Raw genomic sequence first — 27,768 nt, 5'->3', positions numbered from 1 at the left:
CTAGGTGGTTGTTAGGATCACATTAAAGCCAAACAGAATAGCACGTCTACCCCTATGAGAGCAATCATTTTCTATGATGGACGTACTTAGTCTCGAGTAACAACATTAGCATATAATAATAATGAACGGTTTATTGAATTTAGGCAACCATTTGACTGAAAATAATCACCTAAGATATTACACAATTAGACCATAAGAACAACCAGTGGTTCTGCTAATCAAAGAAGACCTCAAGGTCATTCTCACGCTTCGTAGAAACACATAGTGAATCATATCTGCATAGCGTGGCATATATACAGAAGGTTTTACAGTGTAATTATTATTTATATACAATATGTACAAAGAGATAATTAGATGAACGTGAAAAGGTCCTCAAGAGAAGGGCAGAATGCATTAAACAAATCGTAAACAACGCTCGCTACTTAAGGGTAACCAAACGTGTATTATTTACTCTATCTAAGATGCCAGAAAGCATTTGAAGCATCATTTACAGAAACATCTAACAAAAGCAAGGAAGAGTAGTAGTATGTTAACAGCCCCGCGTAAGGTCCTTGACGAGGATCTATATTCTGCGTCACAACGTATTCATCCGACTACCAGCTACGTATGAGCACAGTGACGTCCAACGCCAGACATTTCGAGCTTGTCTGGCCATATGCAGTACGGCCACACAAACTATCAGGTATTCGTACCACGTGTGTAGAGTATTCGAACAGTGTTGTGGACTGGAATCACTCGTGTCTTGAGAACTGAAGTGAATTGATAATTAGCTTGTTGTGACCAGTTCAAGCAGTGCTACTTGTCTCTCTCAACTAGGTAAGGTTTGACTGACCCGTAGCAATGACACAGCTGGCTTCCCTGTGTTGATGTCACAAAGTCTTTGCAATTTAGAGAAATACAGTAATTTAACTAACGATGAAATTAATATCAGTAAGGGTTTAATGTATGCCAGTTTGTCAAAACCAGTGGAACCTAATTGCCCTAAAATATTTATAAGAGCTATTAACACCTTAGAGAAAGAGCTATTAACACCTTAGAAAAAGACAATGATATACATATTGCTAAAGCGGATAAGGCTAACACTGTTGTGATTATGGACAAGAGTAACTATTTATCTAAAATGAATGATCTTTTAAATGCTTGCACAACATATTCTAAACTCAGTAAGAATCCCCTAGAAGCAGTTAATTCCCATTTCAATATAGAAATGAACTTGTTGTTGAACGGTAATGGTTCTCTTATCAAAAGTTTGTCATCTTTTTCCTCTTCATTGCCATATATATGTATGGACTTATCAGAACACATAAACAAAATTTTCCAGCAAGACCTATAGTGAGTTCAGTAGGTTCCATCACATATAGATTGTCAAAATGGTTAGTTTCTTTATTAAGCCATTTAGTGGGTAAGTTATCAAATTCTAATATCACAAACAATGTAGATTTAGTTAACAAGCTTAACAATATCAATATCAATTTTGATTTCAAACTTTTAGCTTTGATGTTTCCTCACTTTTCACAAAAATTCCAGTTGATGAACCTTTTAGAATATTTATTTGATGTCTTGGATGATGTTCATTTACCTGTTTCAAAGTCTGTTTTCATCGAACTGATAAAATTGTGTATAAAAGGACTGTATTTCAATTCAATGGAGATTATTATGCTCAAAAATTTGGTATGGCAATGGGTATCCCTCATTCACTTGTACTAAGTTATCTTTATATGGAAATTTTTGAGACAAAATTACAAAAGGGTATCTTACCTTCTAATGCAATTTGGTTTAGGTATGTAGATGATGTTCTTTGTGTTTGGCCAACAAATGAAAATTTACAAATATTTCTCCCCTTAACAATTTAGTACCTTCCATCAAATTTACTGTAGAATGTGAAAATAATGATACGTTACCATTTTTAGATTCTATGATCCATAGGCAAGGAAACAAGTTTAAGTTTAGCATATACAGAAAACGTACCAATGTATGTTCATATATCCATTAATCACTCATCTCAACATGACAGTTAAATCATCATTTCTATCTATGTTCCTTAAGGCATTACGTATTTGCAGTCCAGAGTATACTGATGATGAGTTTCAGAAGATATATTCCACTGAATCTAAGTTAAAGTACCGATCATTCATTGATAAAGCCCTAAGTTAGCAAAGAAATAATTTTATAGAGTCAAGCCCAAATCTCCCATTGACACCAAGAATCATTTAGTTCTCCCTTTTAAAAATAATTTTACTTTACTTCCCATGTTGCTTAAATCCTTTAACGTAAATGTTGCCTTCAGCAACAATAATATTATAAAGATTATCTTAATCAGGAAATCATCAGAAAATTCTCCTGGCTGCATCTATAATGTGCCATGTAGAAACTGTGTTAAGTTTTATGTTGGGCAGACTAGTAAGGATCTTTCTGTTAGACTTAAGCAACATAAATATATTATAAGAACGGGACAAGAATCAAATGCTTTGTTTAATCAAGTTAAAAACTATGATCATTGTACTGACTGGAGTAATGCCATATCGGTTATTAACTAACTCTATTACCACGAAAAATATAATTGAATCTTCTGTTATTAAATACACAAAGAATTATAATCTTAATATTGGATAACTTTATTGTTGATAAAATTTGTAAAATAAGTTTATGATACGCTCGTTGTCTGTCTTGGACAATCGCATGTTTACGAAATGGCGTTATAGCTACGTCTCTTCGTTGTATATCAACTGACTGTTATATTTCTCTCTTATGTCTCCCCTGACGATGTGATTATTACACGAAAGTGCACTTAGGAACTCATCCTGTTTGATTTTCCCAGTGGACTCTTTGGAATATACTTGATCACGCCCAAAATTGTGATCCTTTCCAATATATATATATATATATATATATATATATATATATATATATATATATATATATATATATATATATATATATTCCCAAGTGAACTTTCGTGTAATAATCACATCATCAGGGGAGACATAAGAGAGAAATATAAGTCAGTTGATATACAACGAACAAACGAAGCTAGGACGCCATTTGATATATATATATATATATATATATATATATATATATATATATATATATATATATATATGCATTATCCTTGGGGGTAGGGGAAATAGAATACTTCCCACGTATTCCCTGCGTGTCGTAGAAGGCGACTAAAAGGGGAGGGAGCGGGGGTGGGGGGGGGGGCTGGAAATCCTCCCCTCTTGTTTTTTTTTTTCAATTTTCCAAAGGAAGGAACAGAGAAGGGGGCCAGGTGAGGATATTTCCTCATAGGCCCAGTCCTCTGTTCTTAACGCTACCTTGCTAACGCGGGAAATGGCAAATAGTTTGAAAGAAAAAAAGAAAAAAACAAAAAAAAAAAAATATATATATATATATATATATATATATATATATATATATATATATGTTTCTATATATATATATATATATATATATATGTTTCTATATATATATATATATATATATATATATATATATATATATATATATATATATATATATATATATGTTTCTATATATATATATGTTTCTATATATATATATATATATGTTTCTATATATATATATATATATATATATATATATATATATATATATATATATATATATATAACCCCTGGGGTTAGGGGGAAAGAATACTTCCCTGGTGTTTCCTGCGTGTCGTAGAGGGCGAATACATAAATACGAAGCTTAAAACCAGACTTGATGGAGACGTGATGATTTAGCTCTTAATCCAATGCCATTTTGGATTTTCACCAAATTTTCTCAATTGGTATGACACAACATCTGTTACCTGACCTAACATTCTGCTTAGGGATCAATTTACCTCGTTAATATCAACTTTCGAATACCTTTGTCCTTATATACGTCATAAGATCTTAAAGAAGCAAATGTCCAAAAAAAAAAAAAAAATAGAAATTGCTCACCCACTCAGTGAGTTGCCTGTGCATACTGTGCAACTGCACCGCATAAAACGCTTCCACTTCAGGTGAAGCACAACACTCCTGAACATTAGTGTTAGCATGCAGGGTCGCCTTGGATCTCATATTTCCTGAGGTTTGCTTTTTGAAGTCAGCTGATTTGTCCTATAAACAGAACTCGACCACAAGTGACAAGGATACGTTTGGCAATCTGGGCCATCCGCGATTCTCAGAAGGAGCACTGCGTCATGACATACTGCTCGCTGACGACAATTAGTGGCCGAGAAACGTTCTAGCCTCACAGGCAGATGCCATGAAGCAACGCTATACGAGTTAATGTTTGTGACGATGCAGTTTCTTGTTCTACTGACGATAAATGCAATGTTAAGCCCTATAATCATCACCACATAATGAATTTATTTGGAAAAAGAGAATGTTGAATTACTCTTGTGTTGATTGCCGTGTGCGAGAATTTGTATATATATATATATATATATATATATATATATATATATATATATATATATATATATATATATCCCTGGGGATAAGGGAGAAAGAATACTTCTCACGTATTCCCTGCGTGTCGTAGAAGGCGACTAAAAGGGGAGGGAGCGGGGGGCTGGAAATCCTCCCCTCTCGTTTTTTTTTTTTTTTTTTTTTTTTTTTTTCCAAAGGAAGGAACAGAGAAGGGGGCCGGGTGAGGATGTTTCGTCGAGGCCCAGTCCTCTGTTCTTAACGCTACCTCGCTGAAGCGGGAAATGGCGAATAGTATGAAAGAAAAAAAAAATATATATATATTATATATTATATATAATATATATATATAATATATATATATATTATATATATATAATATAATATAATATAATATATATATATAATATATATATACTATATATATATAATATATATATTATATATATATAAAACCCCTGGGGTTAGGGGGAAAGAATACTTCCCTGGTGTTTCCTGCGTGTCGTAGAGGGCGAATACATAAATACGAAGCTTAAAACCAGACTTGATGGAGACGTGATGAGATACTCTAATCCAATGCCATTTTGGATTTTCACCAAATTTTCTCAATTGGTATGACACAACATGTTACCTGACCTAACATTCTGCTTAGGGATCAATTTACCTCGTTAATATCAACTTTCGAATACCTTTGTCCTTATATACGTCATAAGATCTTAAAGAAGCAAATGTCCAAAAAAAAAAAAAAAAATAGAAATTGCTCACCCACTCAGTGAGTTGCCTGTGCATACTGTGCAACTGCACCTTATATATATATATATATATATATATTATATATATATATATATATATAGAGAGAGAGAGAGAGAGAGAGAGAGAGAGTTATCCCTGGGGATAGGGGGAGAAAGAATACTTCCCAAGTATTCCCTGCGTGTCGTAGAAGGCGACTAAAAGGGGAGGGAGCGGGGGCTGGAAATCCTCCCCTCTCGTTTTTTTTTTAATTTTCCAAAAGAAGGAACAGAGAATTGGGCCAGGTGAGGGTATTCCCTCAAGGCCCAGTCCTCTGTTCTTAACGCTACCTCGCTAATGCGGGAAATGGCGAATAGTTTGAAAGAAAAAGAAATATATATATATATATATATATATATATATATATATATATATATATATATATATATATATATATATATATATAGAGAGAGAGAGAGAGAGAGAGAGAGAGAGAGAGAGAGAGAGAGAGAGAGAGAGAGAATGTTGAATTACTCTTATGTTGATTGTCGTGTGCGAGAATTTGTCTATTATATTATACTTCCTTGCTGTCTCCCGCATTAGCGAGGTGGCACAAGGAAACAGATGAATGAATGGCCCAACCCACCCACATACACAGGTATATACATAAACGTCCACACATGCACATATACATACCAATACATCTCAACGTATACATATATATACACACACAGACATATACATACATACACATGTACATAATTCATATTATCTGCTCTTATTCATTCCCGTCGCCACCACGCCACACATGAAATGACAACCCCCTTCCCCCCGCATATGCCCGAGGTAGCGCTAGGAAAAGACAACAAAGGCCACATTCGTTCACACTCAGTCTCTAGCTGTCATGTATAATGCATGTATGTATGTATTTATTTATTTATTTATTTATTTTGCTTTGTCGCTGTCTCCCGCGTTTGCGAGGTAGCGCAAGGAATCAGACGAAAGAATGGCCTAACCCGCCCACATACACATGTATATACATACACGTCCACACACGCAAATATACATACCTATACATCTCAATGTACACATATATATACTCACAGACATATACATATATACACATGTGCATAATTCATACGGTCTGCCTTTATTTGTTCCCATCGCCACCTCCCCACACATGGAATAACATCCCCCTCCCCCCTCATGTGTGCGAGGTAGCGCTAGGAAAAGACACCAAAGGCCCCATTCGTTCACACTCAGTCTCTAGCTTTCATGTAATAATGCACCGAAACCACAGCTCCCTTTCCACATCCAGGCCCCACACAACTTTCCATGGTTTACCCCAGACGCTTCACATGCCCTGGTTCAATCCATTAACAGCACGTCGACCCCGGTATACCACATCGTTCCAATTCACTCTATTCCTTCCACGCCTTTCACCCTCCTGCATGTTCAGGCCCCGATCACTCAAAATCTTTTTCACTCCATCTTTCCACCTCCAATTTGGTCTCCCACTTCTCGTTCCCTCCACCTCTGACACATATATCCTCTTGGTCAATCTTTCCTCACTCATTCTCTCCATGTGACCAAACCATTTCAAAACACCCTCTTCTGCTCTCTCAAACACACTCTTTTTATTTCCACACATCTCTCTTACCCTTACATTACTTACTCGATCAAACCACCTCACACCACATATTGTCCTCAAACATCTCATTTCCAGCACATCCACCCTCCTGCGCACAACTCTATCCATAGCCCACGCCTCGCAACCATACAACATTGTTGGAACCACTATTCCTTCAAACATACCCATTTTTGCTTTCCGAGATAATGTTCTCGACTTCCAAACATTCTTCAAGGCTCCCAGGATTTTCGCTCCCTCCCCCACCCTACGATTCACTTCCGCTTCCATGGTTCCATCCGCTGCCAGATCCACTCCCAGATATCTAAAACACTTTACTTCCTCCAGTTTTTCTCCATTCAAACTTACCTCCCAATTGACATGACCCTCAACCCTACTGTACCTAATAACCTTGCTCTTATTCACATTTCCTCTTAACTTTCTTCTTTCACACAATTTACCAAACTCAGTCACCAGCTTCTGCAGTTTCTTACATGAATCAGCCACCAGCGCTGTATCATCAGCGAACAACAACTGACTCACTTCCCAAGCTCTCTCATCCAGAACAGACTGCACACATGCCCCTCTTTCCAAAACTCTTGCATTCACCTCCCTAACAACCCCATCCATAAACAAATTAAACAACCATAGAGACATCACACACCCCTGCCGCAAACCCACATTCACCGAGAACCAATCACTTTCCTCTCTTCCTACACGTACACATGCCTTACATCCTCGATAAAAACTTTTCACTGCTTCTAACAACTTGCCTCCCACACCATATATTCTTAAAACCTTCCACAGAGCATCTCTATCAACTCTATCATATGCCTTCTCCAGATCCATAAATGCTACATACAAATCCATTTGTTTTTCTAAGTATTTCTCACATACATTCTTCAAAGCAAACACCTGATCCACACATCCTCTACCACTTCTGAAACCACACTGCTCTTCCCAAATCTGATGCTCTGTACATGCCTTCACCCTCTCAATCAATACCCTCCCATATAATTTACCAGGAATACTCATCAAACTTATACCTCTGTAATTTGAGCACTCACTCTTATCCCCTTTGCCTTTGTACAATGGCACTATGCAAGCATTCCGCCAATCCTCAGGCACCTCACCATGAGTCATACATACATTAAATAACCTTACCAACCAGTCAACAATACAGTCACCCCCATTTTTAATAAATTCCACTGCAATACCATCCAAACCTGCTGCCTTGCCGGCTTTCATCTTCCGTAAAGCTTTTACTACCTCTTCTCTATTTACCAAGTGATTTTCCCTAACCCTCTCACTTTGCACACCACCTCGACCAAAACACCCTATATCTGCCACCCTATCATCAAACACATTCAACAAACCTTCAAAATACTCACTCCATCTCCTCACACCACCACTACTTGTTATCACCTCCCCATTAGCCCCCTTCACTGAAGTTCCCATTTGCTCCCTTGTCTTACGCACTTTATTTACCTCCTTCCAAAACATCTTTTTATTCTCCCTAAAATTTAATGATACTCTCTCACCTCAACTCTCATTTGCCCTCTTTTTCACCTCTTGCATCTTTCTCTTGGCCTCCTGCCTCTTTCTTTTATAACTCTCCCACTTATTTGCATTTTTTCCCTGCAAAAATCGTCCAAATGCCTCTCTCTTCTCTTTCACTAATAATCTTAATTCTTCATCCCACCACTCACTACATTTTTTAATCAACCCAACTCCCACGCTTTTCATGCCACAAGCATCTTTTGCGCAAGCCATCACTGCTTCCCTAAATACATCCCATTCCTCCCCCACTCCCCTTACCTCCTTGGTTCTCACCTTTTTCCATTCTGTACTCAGTCTCTCCTGGTACTTCCTCACACAAGTCTCCTTCCCAAGCTCACTTACTCTCACCACTCTCTTCACCCCAACATTCTCCCTTCTTTTCTGAAAACCCCACAAATTTTCACCTTCGCCTCCACAAGATAATGATCAGACATCCCTCCAGTTGCACCTCTCAGCACATTAACATCCAAAAGTCTCTCTTTCGTGCGTCTATCAATTAACACGTAATCCAATAACGCTCTCTGGCCATCTCTCCTACTTTCATACGTATATTTATGTATATCTTGCTTTTTAAACCAGGTATTCCCAATCACCAGTCCTTTTTCAGTACATAAATCTACAAGCTCTTCACCATTTCCATTTACAACACTGAACACTCCATGTATGCCAATTATTCCCTCAACTGCCACATTACTCACCTTTGCATTCAAATCACCCATCACTATAACCCGGTCTTGTGCATCAAAACCACTAACACACTCATTCAGCTGCTCCCAAAACACTTGCCTCTCATGATCTTTCTTCTCATGCCCAGGTGCATATGCACCAATAATCACACATCTCTCTCCATCAACTTTCAGTTTTACCCATATCAATCTAGAATTTACTTTCTTACACTCTATCACATACTCCCACAACTCCTGATTCAGGAGTAGTGCTACTCCTTCCCTTGCTCTTGTCCTCTCACTAACCCCTGACTTTACTCCCAAGACATTTCCAATCACTCCTCCCCTTTACATTTGAGCTTCGTTTCACTTAGAGCCAAAACATCCAGGTTCCTTTCCTCAAACATACTACCTATCTCTCCTTTTTTCTCATCTTGGTTACATCCACACACATTTAGACACCCCAATCTGAGCCTTCGAGGAGGATGAGCACTCCTCGCGTGACTCCTTCTTCTGTTTCCCCTTTTAGAAAGTTAAAATACAAGGAGGGGAGGGTTTCTGGCCCCCCGCTCCCGTCCCCTTAAGTCGCCTTCTACGACACGTGAGGAATGCGTGGGAAGTATTCTTTCTCCCCTATCCCGATATACATATATATATATATATATATATATATATATATATATATATATATATATATATATATATATATATACATAAATATATATTATCCCTTGGGATAGGGGAGAAAGAATACTTCCCACGTATTCCCTGCGTGTCGTAGAAGGCGACTAAAAGGGGAGGGAGCGGGGGACTGGAAATCCTCCCCTCTTGTTTTTTTTTTTAATTTTCCAAAAGAAGGAACAGAGAAGGGGGCCAGGTGAGGATATTCCCTGTGAGGCCCAGTCCTCTCTTCTTAACGCTACCTTGCTAACGCGGGAAATGGCGAATAGTTTGAAAGAAAGAATATATATATATATATATATATATATATATATATATATATATATATATATATATATATATATATATATAATACTATGTCGTTGTCTCCCGCGTTAGCGAGGTAGCGCAAGGAAACAGACGAAAGAATGGCCCAACTCACCTACATACACATGTATATACAGACACGTCTACACACGTACATATACATACATATACATTTCAACGTAGACATATATATACACACACAGACATATACATATATACACATGTACATAATTCATACTGTCTGCCCTTATTCATTCTCGTCGCCACCCAGCCACACATGCAATAACAACCCCCTCCCCCCGCATGTGCGCAAGGTAGCGCTAGAAAAAGACAACAAAGGCCACATACGTTCACACTCAGTCTCTAGCTGTCATGTATAATGCACCGAAACCACAGCTCCCTTTCCACATCCAGGCCCCACAAAACTTTCCATGGTTTACCCTAGACGCTTCATATGCCCTGGTTCAATCCATTGACAGCACGTCGACCCCGGTATACCACATTGTTCCAATTCACCCTATTCCTTGCACGCCTTTCACCCTTCTGCATGTTCAGGCCCCGATCACTCAACATCTTTTTCACTCCATCTTTCCACCTCCAATTTGGTCTCCCACTTCTCCTCGTTCCCTCCACCTTTGACACATATATCCTCTTTGTCAATCTTTCCTCACTCATTCTCTCCAAGTGACCAAACCATTTCAAAACACCCTCTTCTGCTCTTTCAACCACACTCTTTTTATCCCTTTACTTCCCATGTTGCTTAAATCCTTTAATGTAAATGTTGCCTTCAGCAATAATAATACTATAAAGAATATCTTAAGAATTCACCAGAAAATTCTCCTGGATACATCTATAAAATGCCAAGTAGAAATTGTGATAAGTTTTATGTTGGGCTGACTGGTAAGGATCTTTCTGTTAGACTTGAGCAACATAAATATAGTATAAGAACGGAACAAGAATCAAATGCCTTGTTTAATCTCGTTAAAAGCTATGATCATTGTACTGACTGGAGTAATGCCATCTCAATTATCAACTCTAACCCTATTACCACGAGAAATATAAGTGAATCTTCTATTCTTAAATACACAAAGATATTAGTGATGGTCTATACAAATTAGATGACTTTACTGTTGATAAAATTTGTAAAATGATAAGTTTATGAACGCTCGTTGTCCGTCTTGGACAATCGCATGTTTACCAAATGGCGTCCTAGCTGTGTCTCTTCGTTGTATATCAACTGACTGTTATATTTCTCTCTTGTGTCTCCCCTGATGATGTGATCATTACACAAAAGTGCACTTGGGAACTTATCGTTTCATTTTCCCCGTGGACTCATACGAATATATATATATATATATATATATATATATATATATATATATATATATATATATATATATATATATATATATATAGAGAGAGAGAGAGAGAGAGAGAGAGAGAGAGAGAGAGAGAGAGAGAGACCAGAAGGTTAGGTTCAATAGGGTTGAGGGACAAGTTGGTTGGGATTCGAGTTTGAATGGAGAAAAATTGGAGAAAGTGAAGTGTCTTAGACATCTAACAGCGAATGGAACCATGGAAGCAGGTGAATAACAGGGTGAGGGAAGGAGGCGAAGATCTTGAAAAGGATGAAGATTATGTAGAAGGAGAGAACGTTATGTCGGAGAACAAAACTGGGTATGTTCGAAGGGGTAGTCGTTCCAACAATGTTATATGACTGCGAGGCGTGGGCTACAGACAGGGTTGGAAATGAAATGTTTGAGGACAATATGTGGTGTGAGGTGGTCTGATCGAGTAAGTAATGAAAATGTAAGAGATGTGTGGAAATATTAAGCTGAATAAGCAGAAGAGGGTGTGTTGAAATAGTCTGGACATATTGAGAGAATAAGTGAGGAAAGATTGACAGAAAGAATATATGTGTCATAGGTGGAGGGAACAAGGAGAAGCAAGACACCAAATTAGAGATGGATGGATGGAGTCAAAAAGATTTTGGGCGATCGGGGCCCGAACATAAAGGAGGGTGAGAGACATGCAAGGAATAGAGTGAATTGGAACGATGTGGTATATCGGGCTCGACGTGATGTCAGTGGACTGAACCAGGGTATGCAAAGCGTCTTGAGTAAACCATGGAGAGGTCTGTGGGGCCTGGACGTGGATAGGGAGCTATGGCTTCGGTGCATTACAAATGACAGCTAGACTTGGTGTCAGCGAATGCAGCCTGATTTGTCTGTTTCTCTGGCGCTACCTCGCTAACGCGGGAAACAGCGATCTAGTATGACAAAAAATAAACATCATAGAATTATTTATATATATATATATATATATATATATATATATATATATATATATATATATATATATATATATATATATATCCCTGGGGATAGGGGAGAAAGAATACTTCCCACGTACTTCCTGCGTGTCGTAGAAGGCGACTAAAAGGGGAGGGAGCGGGGGGTTGGAAATCCTCCCCTCTCGTTTTTTTTTTAATTTTCCAGGGGAAGGAACAGAGAAGGGGGCCAGGTGAGGGTATTTCCTCAAAGGCCCAGTCCTCTGTTCTTAACGCTACCTCGCTAATGCGGGAAATGGCGAATAGTTTGAAAGAAGAAAAGAAAGATATATAAAACACATTGAAATACACAACAAACAAAACCTGCGTACACGTACACTGGCCCACGTCTGAGTTGCGGACGCTCAGTTTTCCTCGAGTTTGTGTTGGGAGAGGTTGCAAGGCTTCAGCATATTTCTTGTAGAGATCTCAGCGCAGATTCTACAGTTATTCATTTGTTTCGTATGTGTGTGTGTGTGTGTGTGTGTGTGTGTTTCAGATGGCTTGGACCCTCAAGGTATAAGCGATGTAGCTTTTAAAGCCTTTGTTTACTGTATGAAGAACTGCGACAAAGTATCCGGTTTCATATAGTGCCGTGTCTCGATGGCAACAGTGCTTACTGTCGCCTAAAGGTTCACGGGAGGAGGTTACAGGTCATAGGAGGAGTACACTTTGACTCGAGGAGGCAGTAGTGGCTGTATTCCACGCAGTGTTGTATTAACTACTCTACCGTTCTTCACTCGTTACCGGTAAGACCATAGAGGTTGCAGTCGGTCTGTGAGACTATATATATATATATATATATATGAAATTATCCCTAGGGATAGGGGAGAAAGAATACTTCCCACGTATTCCCTACGTGTCGTAGAAGGCGACTAAAAGAGAAGGAAGCGTGGGCTAGAAATCCTTTTCTCCCTCGATTTTGATTTTCCAAGAGAAGTAACAGAAAAGGCGGCCAAGTGAGGATATTCCCTCAAAGGCTCAGCGGTCTGTTCTTAACGCTACCTCGCTAACACGGGAAATGGTGAATATGTATTAAAAAAAAAAATGATTTTTTTTTTTTTTTTTTTGAGGTTTTCAAAGAGGAAGGGAGATTTGTTGGGGAGAAGAGAGTGGTGAGAGTCAGTGAGCCTGGAAAGGAGACTTGTGTGAGAAAGTACCAAGAGAGAATTCGCCCACTCGCCGCCACACAGGTCGCGCCCGTCACGTAGGCTGGGTCATTTTCCTCGTCATCCAGGAGGTCATGCCTGGGTAAAAGGTCGCCTCCCATCGTCATTTCACCGGCAAGGTGCAGGGCTCGGGGGCCTTATGCCTCCAGCCAATCACGGTCGGGATGAGGGCGTAATAAACCGGGTTTAACCAATCAAGACCGTAAGGTGGTCATTCTATCATAGGCAGGTCAGGGCGGGCTGGCTGCCCCTTCAGTAGAAGCTCCCCCCCCCGGTGACAACTGCTCGCCCGTGATTCCCTCAGCCATCAGGTGCCCAGCTGGTAAATGTGGGTTTGTGTGTGTCTCTCAACCCGACGCTAGCCACCTCCATCACTACGATCCCTGAATGCTGCAGCGCTACACACAGTTATTATACGAGGGTGGACTGTGTCGTTTCGGGTCCGAGTGGAACAGTGTTTTTGTAACTAGTCATAGCATTGCCCACCGATAATGTGCATCTTGTGTCATGTTTCTACAGTAAGACTGTCATAAGGGCAAGACATCTCCCTGGTTTGACATCTTGCCTGGAATGTTAAGTGTTAACGTAAATGTTTGTGCTCGATTTATGTGCTTCTCCTGTCTCGTATTCTTTATTTCTTGTTATATAAGCAGTTTGAAAACCTTGGGTGTTTAATGTCATCCCTTAACTTTTAAGATAGCGTTATTCAGCGTGTACCTTGAGCCCTATCTTAGTACGGCCTTCTCTCTCTCTCTCTCTCTCTCTCTCTCTCTCTCTCTCTCTCTCTCTCTCTCTCTCTCTCTCTCTCTCTGTCGTTTCAATACCGTGGTCACAAGAGAGGAAGAAGAGGTGTATGAGAGAGAGAGAGAGAGAGAGAGAGAGAGAGAGAGAGAGAGAGAGAGAGAGAGAGAGAGAGAGAGAGAGAGAGAGAGAGAGAGAGAGAGAGAGAGAGAGAGAGAGGTGGAAGAAAGTATTTCAAGTGTGTATGTTCATGTGTTTTGGTGTACGTTTCACTGACACTCGTAAGGGATAGTCTGGGAGCGCTTTCTTGTTGTTTTTATGTACATACCTCCGGCAACCAGGCGGTGTGTACGTGCACTCGTGTTGCATTTGTTTCTATGTTTTTGTCTGTTCATCGTGTTATGACGGATGACTGGGGCGTTCTTCTCCCTATCCACCCCCTCCGACACCCCCCTGTATGACCTTCTCCCCCCAAAAACTGCAGGTCCCTCCCCTCCTCAGTGGTGGCTAGCCAACATCCGCTAGTCGTGGTGGCCGGTGCCCGGATTAGAGAGAGAGAGAGAGAGAGAAAAAAAAAAAGAAGGCGTTTTCATGGGAATCGCGGCGGATGAGAAGTATCCGGATCGTGTTCTGTGGTCATTTTCATTACCCAACATTTGGACCAACTCTAAAGGAGGATCTGGAAGGACGTTTCGGATTCAGTCATCGCGGTGATCATACATACATACAGGCGGGCATCTCATTGTTCTAATGTAGTTGGATTATTATTATTATTATTATTATTATTATTATTATTATTATTATTATTATTATTATTATCATTATTATTATTATTATGATAATAATAATAGTAATAATTATCATTATTATTATTATTATTATTATTATTATTATTATTATTATGATAATAATAATAGTAATAATTATCATTATTATTATTATTATTATTATTATTATTATTATTATTATTATTATTATTAGCATTGTTACTACTACTACTGCTACTAATTATCATTATTATTATATTATTAATATCATTATAATTACTACTACTACTACTACTACTACTAATTATCATTATCATCTCATTATTATTATTATTGTTATTATCATTACTACTACTACTACTACTACTACTACTACTACTACTACTACTACTATTATTATTATTATCATTATTATTATTATTATTATTATTATTATTATCATTATCATTATTACTATCATTTATAACATCTTTCAGTACAATATTACTTGAAAGAATTACCTTTCCATTTAGGTTATTTTTCTCGACTTACATCAGAGTGTATGTGATAATGACGTGGTGAGTCCAACCCTCACCAAACGTGCCACACGTGTACGTAAGACGCTTCACGACCCACTGCAAGTGTATACGCACATTCCATTGTAGCGTAAGGCAAAATGATTATCAGTGAGACGTTAATAATCATTTATATTCATGATTACCCCGGGAACCCCCCCCCCCCCCACCTTCCCTCTCTAAGAGCGAGTCCTGGTGGCCTAACCCAGGACTGATATAAAACCTAAGAAGAGACTCTGGTTTTTCTCTTTTTTGTGTGTGTTTAAGTGTATTTGTTAAATGTATGGTATGCTGACGTCTATGATTACCTACCATTCCATGACCAGAGAAATATACTTAATATGAGGTTATTTCCCCCCGTTATAATCGTTGCTCACCATAACAAATTTACTATAATTTCATATAATTACTTTGAAATGTAATATTTAGTGGCCGTCATATTGCTAGTGGGGGTACACGTGTGATCAACGAAAAATCTGCCACGGAAAACAAACCCCTCCCTTTTAATATTTGACGTGGACCTGCCAATACACTAGCACGGCAGTGTGTGAGACTGCAGCAACACATACATGTGTGCTGGTGAAGGCTGAGCTTGATACAAATCTCGAACGTCCTGCCTTGACAGTTCTGACAATGGGACACTTTCGAACCCCTCTGATGTTATAACGAGCACTCGAGGTACGTACATACAGTGCATACATCACAGTGACCGGTCACCCAGACCATCTAACAAGTCTCGGGGCTGTGGCTTGACCTTAAAGCTCCCTACAACTCAGGAGGTTACGGGCCCTATGCTCTAGGGCAGCCCTCTGGTGGTGAGGGACCAAAGCACTTGGCCTAGCGGGGGTGGGTTGGGCTTGTTATCCCACCCGGGCCACCCCACGGTAGCCAGGCTCCCTCTGACACTCTCTGGGGTCAGCAAGCGCAGTGCCGACCCATGCCTGACACACCTGTGAGCCGAGTGGACGGACGTACTGTCTATTAAACAGAAGTCATGGGAACGCGTGACTGCATACTTATACAGACCGTTATCGTCGTCTTCCCGTTTGATAGAGAGCATAAGAGGCAACTGTTCCTAATATGTGGCACTACCTTTGAAGTGAACAGATTTCTAAATCTGTGTTCCTGGAGTACATATCTTTATTCTTCTTTCTGCTGCGTGAGCTAATATACGAACGCGAGAACTATGCCTTGCTACCTAAACATATGTTTTAGACATCATATATATATATATATATATATATATATGAGAGAATCACAATTTTGCGCATGATCAAATATGATCCTATGAGTCCACGGGGAAATGAAAGACGATAAGTTCCCAAGTGCACTTTCGTGTAATAATCACATCATTAGGGGAGATACAAGAAAGAAATATAAGTTAGTTGATATACAACGAAGAGACGTAGCTAGGACGCCATTTGGTAAACAAGTGACTGTCCAAGACAGACAACAAGAGTATAATAAACTTATTATGTGGACAAGAAGGAGAATTGTTTACAAATTTTATCAACAATAAAGGAATCCAAATTGTATAAACCTTCACTAATATCAAGGTTATAATTCTTTGTGTAATTGATAATAGAAGATTCAATGATATTACTCGTGGTACTGGAGATAGAGTTAATAACTAAGATGGCATAATCATAGTTTTTAACGCGATTAAACAAGGCATTTGATTCTTGTCCCGTCCTTATGCTATATCTATGTTGCTTAAGTCTAACAGAAAGATCCTTACCAGTCTGCACAACAAAAAACTTATCACTATTTCTACATGGCACTTTATATATGCATCCAGGAGAATTTTCTGGTGAGTCCTGATTAAGATATTCTTTATAGTATTATTGTTGCTGAAGGCAACATTTACATTAAAGGATTTAAGCAACATGGGAAGTAAAGTGAAATTATTATGAAAGGAGAGAACTAAAAGATTCTTGGTGTCAATGGGATGTTTGGGTTCAACTCTATAAAATTATTTCTTTGCTAACTTTAGGGATCTATCAATGAAAGATCTATGGTACTTTAACTTAGATCCAATAGAATGTATCATCTCAAACTCATCATGAATAAATTATGGACTGCAAATGCGTATTGCCCTAAGGAACATAGACTGAAATGATGATAATTTAACTCAGTCATGTTGAGATGAGTAATAATGGATATATGAGCATATGTTGGTATATTTTTTTGTATATGCTAACTTTAAACTTGTTTCCTTGCCTATGGATCATGAAATCTAAAAATGGTAACATACCATTATTTTCACTTTCTACATTTGATGGAAGGTACTAAATTGTTAAGGTGAGAAATGTTTGTAAATTTTCATTTGTTGGCCAAACGCAAAGAACATCATCTACATACCTAAACCAAACTGCATTAGAAGGTAAGATATCCTTTCCTAATTTTGTTTCAAAGAATTCCATACCATATACAGATTACTTAGTACAGGTGAAAGAGGGTTACCCATTGCTATACCAAATTTTTGAGCATAATAATCTCCATTGAATTGAAATACAGTCTTTTGTACACAATTTTATCAGTTCAATAAAAACCAACTTTGAAACAGGTAAATGAATATCATCCAAAACATCAAATAAATATCCTAAGAGGTCATCAACTGGAACTTTTGCGAATAGTGAGGAAACATCAAAGCTAACTAGTTTGAAGTCAAAATCAACATTGATATTGTTAAGCTTGTTAACTAAATCTACATTGTTCGTTATATTAGAATTTGATATCTTACCCACTAAAGGCTTAGCTTTGATGTTTCTTCATTGTTCACAAAAGTTCCAGCTGATGAACTCTTAGAATATTTATTTGATGTTTTGGATGATATTATAGGGATGGCTTTAAATGACAATTGCTCCACACTGGGTTTTCGTATCCCACATCATGAGAGGCCATCAGTTCAGTCATGATAAAGGAGGTGACTGAGGCAGACCGCATGGTGACGGTGGACTGAGTTTTGATGTTACTGGGGAGTGAGGTGTGTGTGTGTGTGTGTGTGTGTGTCTGGGACCCATCATGAAGGAACGAGGAATCTGTTCGTAGGTAGTGTTTGCACCGACGCAACCTGTGTTGGTACGCGATATAAACTCAGAGACTAATGTCATTCATTTCATTTATTTTTTCTTTCCCCCGCAATGGTTCACCAGGTATGGAGTCTGACCGGATGTCCGCGCAGTTGGAGAACGGGTCGGGAAGTTCCACAGACGACATGGAAAGGTTAGATTCGTGACTAGAGAGGAGCACGGGTTGCATGCTTGCTGTGCTTTCTAAACCAAGTTCTAACAGCGGAGAGGTGGAGGAGGTGGTGGGGGGGATGGGACAGATGGTAGTAGTAGAAGTAGTAGTAGTAGTAGTAGTAGAGACCTTTCGTCGCTAAGTATGATGGGATGCAAGGGAAGTTTCAAACAAGCAGCGGAGGAGTCCTCAAAGGAGGTCTCTTCGAAGCTGTTGGCGATTTGAGGAAGATATCAGAAACTCGCAGATCAGTGTGGTTGAAGTTCAAAGTCTTACAGATAACTTAAAAAAATAAAGACTTCCCTTCCTCCTTTTGCAAACTGTATGTGTGTGTGTGTGTGTGTGTGTGTGTGTGTGTGTGTGTGTGTGCGACTAAGTAGAACAACGTAAGCTGTGGTCTTGTTGCTGTGGTTTTGTTGATACTCTGGGGATGGATGTGTTCGTTCATAGTTGGAGGACGTGTGAACATGTTGCCCATGTTTAGGTGCATGTTTTCTTGATGTGTGTGTGTGTGTGTGTGTGTGTGTGTGTGTGAGATATGCGCATGACGTTGCTACTGTGTTTCGTATTTCTGAAGGACCGCTTTGTTTATAACGGTTAGCGTTCCTGACCTTGACGCATTCGCGGGCCGCCCAGGGTCGAGCACATGGGTTCGAACCCAGCCAAGTGCTCAACCATCACTAGAGGTGGGTCGATGAAATGGACACCTAGCTCAAGAGGCTAGGATATATATATATATATATATATATACTGGAAAGGATCACAATTTCGCGCGTGATCAAGATATTCCTATGAGTCCACGGGGAAAATGAAACACCATAAGTTCCCGGATGCACTTTCGTGTAATAATCACATCATCGGCGGAGAAGCAAGAGAGAAATTTAACAGTCAGTTGATATACAACGAAGACACGTAGCTAGGTCGCCATTTGGTAATCATGCGATTGTCCAAGACAAACAACGAGCGTATCATAAACTTATTATGGGTACAAGAAGGTGAATTGTTTACAAATTTTATTAACAATAAAGTTATCCAATTTGTATAGACCATCACTAATACTGAGATTATGATTCTCGGTGCATTCAATAATAGAAGATTCAATAAAATTTCTCATGGTACTGAAGTTAAGAGTTAATAACTGACTTGGCATTACTCCAGTCATTGCAATGATCATAGTTTTTAACGTGATTAAACAAGGCATTTGATTCTTGTCCCGTTAAAAACTATCACGTTAAAAACTATCCCTCCCCTTTTAGTCGCCTTTTACAACACGCAAGGAATACGTGGGAAGTACTCTTTCTCCCGTATCCTCAGGGATTGACGGAATGCATTCATAGTGCCATTGTACAAAGGCAAAGGGGATAAAGGTGAGTGTTCAAACTACAGAAACATAAGTTTCTTGAGTATTCCTGGAAATCTATGGATGGGTAATGACTGAGAGGGTGAAGGCATGTACAGAGCATCAGCTTGGGGAAGAGCAGTGTGGTTTCAGAAGTGGTAGAGGATGTGTGGATCAGGTGTTTGCTTTGAAGAACGTATGTGAGAAATACTTAGAAAAACAAGTGAATTTGTAGGCGGCATTTATGAATCTGGAGAAATACACCGAAACCACAGCTCCCTTTCCACATCCAGAACCCACAGACCTTTCCATGGTTTAAACCAGACGCTTCACATGCCCTGGTTCAATTCACTGACAGCACGTCGACCCCGGTGAACCACATCGTTCCATTTCACTCTATTCCTTGCATGCCTTTCACCCTCCTGTATGTTCAGGCCCTGACCACTGAATATCTTTTTCAATCCATCCTTCCACCTCCAATTTGGTCTTCCTCCATATATCCTCTCTGTCAGTCTTTCCTCACTCATTCTTTCCAGGTGTCCAAACCATTTCAACACACCCTCTTCTGCTCCCTCAACCACACTCTTTTCATTACCACACATCTCTCTTACCTTTTCCTTACTTACTCGATCAAACCACACCACATATTGTCCTCAAACATTTGATTTCCAACACATCCACCCTCCTCCGCACAACCTTATCTATAGCCCATGCCTCGCAACCATATAACATTGGTGGAACCACTATTCCTTCAAATATACCCATTTTTGTTCTTCGAGATAACGTGTTCGCCTTCCACACATTCTTCAACGCTCCCAGAACCTTTGTCCCCTCCCCGACCTTGTGACTCACTTCCGGCTTCCATGGTTCCATCCGCTGCTAAGTCCACTCTCAGATATCTAAAACACTTCACTTCCTCCATTTTTTCTCCATTCAGACTTACTTCCAAGTTAACTTGTCCCTCAACCATACTGAACTTGATAACCTTGCTCTTATATATATATATATATATATATATATATATATATATATATATATATATATATATATATATATATATATATCCCTGGGGTTAGGGGAGAAAGAATACTTCCCACGTATTCCCTGCGTGTCGTAGAAGGCGACTAAAAGGGGAGGGAGCGGGTGGCTGGAAATCCTCCCCTCTTTTTTTTTTTTTTTTTCCAAAAGAAGTAACAGAGAAGGGGGCCAGGTTAGGATGTTCCCTCAAAGGCCCAGTCCTCTGTTCTTAACGCTACCTCGCTAACACGGGAAATGGCGAATAGTTTGAAAAAAAAAAAAAAAAAAAAATATATATACATATATATATATATATGTATATATATATATATATATATATATATTTATCTATTTATTCATTTTACTTTGTTGCTGTCTCCCGCGTTAGCGAGGCAGCGCAAGGAAACAGACGAATGGCCCAACCCACCCACATACATATGTATATGCATACACGTCCACACACGCAAATATACATACCTATACATCTCAACGGATACATATATATACTCACACAGACATATACATAAACACACATGTACATACTTCATACTGTCTGCCTTTATCCATTCCCATCGCCACCCAGCCACACATGAAATAACCCCCTCCCCGCATGTGCGAGAGGTAGCGCTAGGAAAAGACAACAAAGGCCACATTCGTTCACACTCTCTCTCTCTCTCTGTATATATATATATATATATATATATATATATATATATATATATATATATATATATATATATATATATATTGCTGGGCTAACTGTCGTTAATGTAAATCTGTGAAGAATGTATGGCACACAGAAACTTATTTTCTTTGTTTTCATGATGTAACTTCTAAATGATTAAGTATTTATCGTCTAGTGGTTGAGGATTCATATCAAACCTGCAAGTGTCAGCAGTGCCAACACTACTATAGCTAGATATTTCTTCTGCAGTGAAAGTGAAGCCTTTGAGGAAGAGGTGACGAGACTGAGAGAAGAGTACCGTCGGAATAGCCTTGTTCTGAGGAAACAAAAACACGACATACGCCTGAAAAGAGAAGCTCTGAGGGAAGACCGGGAGGCGAATCTACTTCTGATGCTACAACTTGAGAGGTTAATAGCCATGGTCAAGGAAAAACGACGGAGGAACCGTGACATGTGGAATGACCTGAAAGAGGTAGTGCGGAACCTATCAGATGGCACGATAAGTAAACGAATGCTCGAACGTTTTATCCAGCGTGGACCAAGACCCGAACACTTCTTGCAATAAGAGTTCATGTGTGTCCTGTTCCGGAGCCTACCTACCTAAAGTCGCGGCTATGCCCTATCAAGCCCTACGACCCATCTACACGTCTAGCTCATTTTTCGAGACATCTGGACCTAATGGCCTTACCTCTAGCAAGCTACCACCCGGTACGCTGCAACGCCAACTGCCATAACTCATTCCTGTCTTACACCATATACCCTGTCCTACACTCCTGTCTCTCGTTACCCCATTCTCATATCCCCTTCCTCCACCTCTGTTCCCCTTGTTCCCCTTTAATACACCACCATCATCCTGTTCTTATTTCCAGCTCCCCGTAGCGTACCTTACCATGGTCAGTTTCCTTTAGACAAGTACTGTGGACAGCCAGCCTCTCTCCCCTTCTCTTAACCCCTGTATCACCACGGTGTCAAACTCCCCATCGAGGCCTTTCTGTCCCATCACATATGTGGGAGGGAGTGCTAACTCCACCCGCTGTCAGTACCACTTGCCCCAGACCCCAAGTGGTTACCATACAGATAATGGCTAACGTGATTCCTATCCAAACCCCTGTCGTTCCGTCACCAACAGATCGTTAGTCGTCTACTAGGTAACCACACTCTGCGATCAACTGTAGGGGTAAGAAACTGCACTCTTATTCAACCTTTACTAATGCTCCGTTGGAACTGAAGTTATCAGTGTCTCTTGTAAACATATTATTGGCTCGTTACCCTTGCATGGGCAAGCACCTGCACACTTTATGAAGACATCCAGTGTAACAGAGCGAGGTATGGCTTACCAGGATTCCTGGTAGCTGTTGATGTTATACCTCCGGGGTTGGGCAAACTCTGTCTCTATGGTTGTTGGATATTCATTGACCCCCCCCCCCCCTCGTTTCAATATTGTGTAATGAACGATGCCATTTCCCGTATTACCAAGGCAATTTTTCAGTTTCCTTGGTTAATTACTCCACTATTTCGCTTTTCCACACTTTGATACATTTCGGTTGACGCATTAATTGCCTTTTTCGTCATTCTTACAATCTAAAGTCTTATTCACTACTGACTAAACAATTTTACAGGAATATCTTTAATAGGTAATCACTCGATGCGTGAGTGAGGCGAGTGATCACGTGTTCTGATGGTTCCTAACCCTGGCGACAAACACCTGACTGGAGTTAGCCTCATGTCCACACACTACACACACATCTTATCTCCCATCCTGTTCTGTCCTGCTATATTTATATTTCTAATCTAGTTCAGCTCGGGAAATAAAGTGGTTTTGGTACTCGTTTTGATATTCTTATCCCTTATCCACTCTCCATAACGACCAGTTATGTTGTCAGTGGCAGAGCTGTTAGTTCCGGAATCATACGTTGTAACATATTGGAGCTGAACCAATAAAACTGAATGTAAACATGATATTCCTTCCTATCATTCTCTGGAAAGTCAGTGTCGGAAAGTCATGTTGGAAAGGTTACCTTCTCATCGTATAAGAAATATAAATGTTTGTTTCTTCGAACCTATGTGTATATATATATATATATATATATATATATATATATATATATATATATATATATATATATATTCATATATATATAGTCTTTTCTTTCAAACTATTCGCCATTTCCCGCGTTAGCAAGGTAGCGTTAAGAACAGAGGACTGAGCCTCTGAGGGAATATCCTCACCTGGCCCCCTTCTCTGTTCCTTCTTTTGGAAAATTAAAAAAAAAAACAAAAGAAGGGAAGATTTCCAGCCCCCCGCTCCCTCCCCTTTTAGTCGCCTTCTACGACACGCAGGAAATAAGTGGGAAGTATTCTTTCTCCCCTATCCCCAGGGATATATATATATATATATATATATATATATATATATATATATATATATATATATATATATATATATATGTTAGTGATTTTTTTCACATTCATATATATGGGAAAGGTAATAAATCACTATGGCGATATACTAACGCACGGAGTCAAGCGCACAAGTTCGATCCTGGTTGCGGCAGTCGGTCCACAGTCAACCCAGCTGTTCATCCTTCCTAAGGCGTTAGTCGATAAACAAGGTACCAGGGCCCGTGATTAGGGCATTCTGTATGATGGCTTCAACCCATACACTACACTACTATCTCGACCACAATAATAACTTTACCGACTGAACAACAGCTGGGCAGAAAGTAACCAATAGCTGACCTCTGCCGATACAACCGCATAAACTTATCCCCCGCCCGCTATCATTGCGAAAGATTAGACTAGAAACAGAAAACGCTTCACAACACTCGAACCTATCCGCATCCACAGGATCTCGGAGGTAAATGAAGCGGAATTTGCTCACTCATTGTACTCTAACTTACCTGGGGTTTCTACAGAGCAACCACACACCGCCACCTGCTCGTAATGTTGTGGTACAGTGAACTGTGATGGTATATTTGTACTGTACGGTGTGGTAGCGCTACACCCGTGGGACTTCTCTCCTCTATCATGTAACCGTTCAAACTTACGTATACTGTCTGCATTCACAGTTTCAAAGTTCAGGTCATTCCATTCATCCACTACAATACCATAGACGCCTTCATTGGTGGAAAGATCATCCAGAATCGGCGATGAAATGTGATCACAGCAAAACAGCATTGAAAGCAAAGGGTATATAACTGAACCCAAATAAGACACGCCCTAAACATTCTTTCTCACAGGTCACAAAACATCTCAAGAAAGATATTATACTCCCAGAATTCTTAATCATACTCCCAGAATTCTTACGAAAACCTCTAGAGGCGAACATCTCAATAATATGCGCATAAAAAAAAGCTGATACTAATACCTGATACCCCATAGCAAATATAATTAAACAGCCAAGCATCAGGCACTCGAGGCTCTGCCCAAAACACATAAAATGGACTCACTAGAAAAAATCCCTGATACCACAGACACCCGATATAAACCAGAACAACTCTGGTCAAAGTACACTCAGCCACCCTTCCTCAGTAAATCCCTCCCACCCAACCCATCCACGAAAATGACCCCATCCCTCAGAACACCGAAGATGTCCAAACACTCATACGTAACCTCAGGTCCCTCTCCACATGGGAACACGACCAGCTAACCTCAAATCCGCCCGCTCCAGAAGAAACCCCTAGACTTGTCATCCTCACGAGCCCATAAAAAACGCTCAGCCTTGCTCAGCCTTACCATAATAGATCAGGAAGGACCTCAATGCCTTCTCAAAATCTACAATGCTATGCTAAGCACAGGATACATCCTCCAAAAGTTCAAAGAGGCCAGATTAACAAATGAAACCAAAACCAAGCGTCAAAGGCAGACCCATAGAACTACAGCCCCATATCCAGAGAAATCTTTTGCAAAAATAATAAACGATAGGTTGAGAGGACACCTTGAAAATAACTACCTCTATAATCATAATCAATAAGGCTTCCACAAGAGCAAAAGCACTACCTGAGGTCGAACCCCTCCCAAACAAACTTAGACACCTGCAATGGTGCTTTGTTCATTGGGTGGCTAGGCTACTCTCCTCCCCCTCCCCTGTGCTACATGCTACTCCTGAAGCTGAATATAACAAGCTCAAAGCTACAAGTTGTCTTTTTTTCTATATAGTTCTCTGAGCAAAATGGTTATATTTTCATTAAACAAGTCAAAAACTCACCTCAAACTTTGTATAAGGTCGCCCACTTAGGTGACATCTAACTTCGTTGCAGAATGTTCAACCGTGGCAGCGTCTGCGTGCTTCAGTTAACAAGGCACTGACACCGGTGGGTGATGGGAACACTGTGCTTCATACCTTACTATTCACTGTGAATGAACTTGTTTATACCACTAAGAAGATAATCACACAAACAAATTTTCCATAATTTCTTTGTATGAAATTCCTAGATTGTCATTTCACAATGCGCGCCCGGTCACGCACAATCCAGCGTCCGTCACTTTGCGTTTGTCAACTGTTAACAGAAATGGCCTCAACGTACCAGGAAGCAGCAGGTATTCTGCATTTTATCATAACTGTAGTACAGCTCAGAAGAGCTATTTCGCTTAGAAATTCTTCGGTCAGGCGTGCCCACAGAGGAACAAAGGGTACAAAACCCCGTAAAGAAACTTAAAAGATCGCCCGCAACTCCGGCCGTACCACCTTCCACGATCACGTAATGTAAACAAACATATTAGACGTATTTATGAATATCAACATCAATGAAAAATATGGAAACCTGTGCAGTTTATGAAAATACTAATAAAATAGTCTTCACAATTAGGTCAACTTATTTTACGTGGTTTGATATTTTATCCCATATAACTATTCTCTTAGTCGAGTATGGATCTTGATTTTGAAAATGGAAGTTGGACAAGGAACTCGAAAAAAAAATGTCAGAAACTTGAGAGTTGACGGAAAAAGTGTTTTTGTGACGCCGTGTTGTTAAACAGCCATCACTGTACCAACTAGGCTATATTAGGCGATGAATTTGGGGGAGCCCATGAGGTGACATTAACTGAAAATGTTGAAATTAAGGAAAAAAAAAGAAAAATAACGCCTAACTTGAGTGTACAGGAAAGTAGTAAAACCAGTCGTAAGCAATACATCAGTTCATTCGTACTATTTGTGATAAATGCTATTGAATCTCTGCTGTGTGAAACCAGTTCATCGTTTGCTCTCTTTGCTTATTCTTTGGTGGAAATGCAGTTTGCACAGAGTGGTGTCAATGACTTCAGGTATCTCCCACATATGTAGAAAAAAGAACAAGTGTGCATATGAATTACGTCATCGACTGATCAGTGCTGGGCACAGCCAGTATTACAAACGAAACTGGCACAGTATATAAGAGCTTTCTGCGGCGAAGCACAGTTTAGTAGGAATGAAAACTTATATCCCAACCAAATGATAATTTGTGTGGTTTTGTGAAAAGTTTGCATTACTATTTTCAAGAAGATATTGACACCGATAGGTCAAAAAATCCGTGATCAACTTCATGGTTGCAAATTTATATACTGATCTTGATGCTCATTTTAATACAAAAAAAACTTTCAAAGGAACATTCAGTACAATACACAGTGAACTTTTAGAATAGATTACAAGATCTTGTAAAGACAGATTATTTAGCAGTCATGTTTGATGAAGCTACCAATGGTTATGATAAAACATGATAGAAGTTAAGCGCAACTGCTTAATATGCTCTATAGTTCAATATCCACTTGCCCTAGAAATGCATATTTAACAAGTGTAGCATATTAAGACAGACACAAAAATGAAAACTAAATGATCGTAAATTTCAATATTAGTTCATATTTCCTCTAAGTCATGCTCAATATTGATGATCTGTTCCATTTTCACTCAAAATATGTATGTATGTTACTAAGGCCAATGCCTTTTTACTTGCTGTTTATTCAG

The 27,768-nt window shown here is 39.4% G+C and overlaps 1 protein-coding gene across 3 annotated transcripts; it reads left to right on the top strand.

Annotated features, from left to right (window-relative positions):
* Positions 1-253: 253 nt before the first annotated feature.
* Positions 254-23,655, top strand: LOC139750096 (uncharacterized). Of its 3 annotated transcripts, none has more exons than XM_071664430.1 (3): positions 254-682; positions 18,702-18,771; positions 22,080-23,655. In XM_071664430.1, exons 1-3 carry the CDS (start codon positions 607-609, stop codon positions 22,393-22,395), a joined length of 462 nt encoding a protein of 153 aa, XP_071520531.1. In that variant the 5' UTR covers positions 254-606; the 3' UTR covers positions 22,396-23,655. The 3 variants fall into 3 exon arrangements, with proteins under 3 accessions (XP_071520531.1, XP_071520533.1, XP_071520532.1); XM_071664432.1 differs by having other exon boundaries at positions 262-816; XM_071664431.1 differs by lacking the exon at positions 254-682 and adding an exon at positions 12,832-13,064.
* The last annotated feature ends 4,113 nt before the right edge of the window (positions 23,656-27,768 follow it).

This window comes from Panulirus ornatus, chromosome 9 (genome assembly GCF_036320965.1).
Source record: "Panulirus ornatus isolate Po-2019 chromosome 9, ASM3632096v1, whole genome shotgun sequence".
In the NCBI taxonomy this organism is placed as follows: Eukaryota; Metazoa; Arthropoda; class Malacostraca; order Decapoda; family Palinuridae; genus Panulirus; species Panulirus ornatus.
Note: the sequence above shows the minus strand (reverse complement) of the source record. Positions and strands in the feature narration are given on the sequence as shown.

What these genes read in the sequence shown, in the direction of transcription:
- LOC139750096 (XM_071664430.1), top strand. Translation starts at nt 607, where the DNA reads ATGAGCACAGTGACGTCCAACGCCAGACATTTCGAGCTTGTCTGGCCA. An exon ending in ACGGCCACACAAACTATCAG is followed by an intron (nt 683 to 18,701) that starts GTATTCGTACCA and finishes ATGGTTCACCAG; the next exon opens with GTATGGAGTCTGACCGGATG. An exon ending in TCCACAGACGACATGGAAAG is followed by an intron (nt 18,772 to 22,079) that starts GTTAGATTCGTG and finishes TTTCTTCTGCAG; the next exon opens with TGAAAGTGAAGCCTTTGAGG.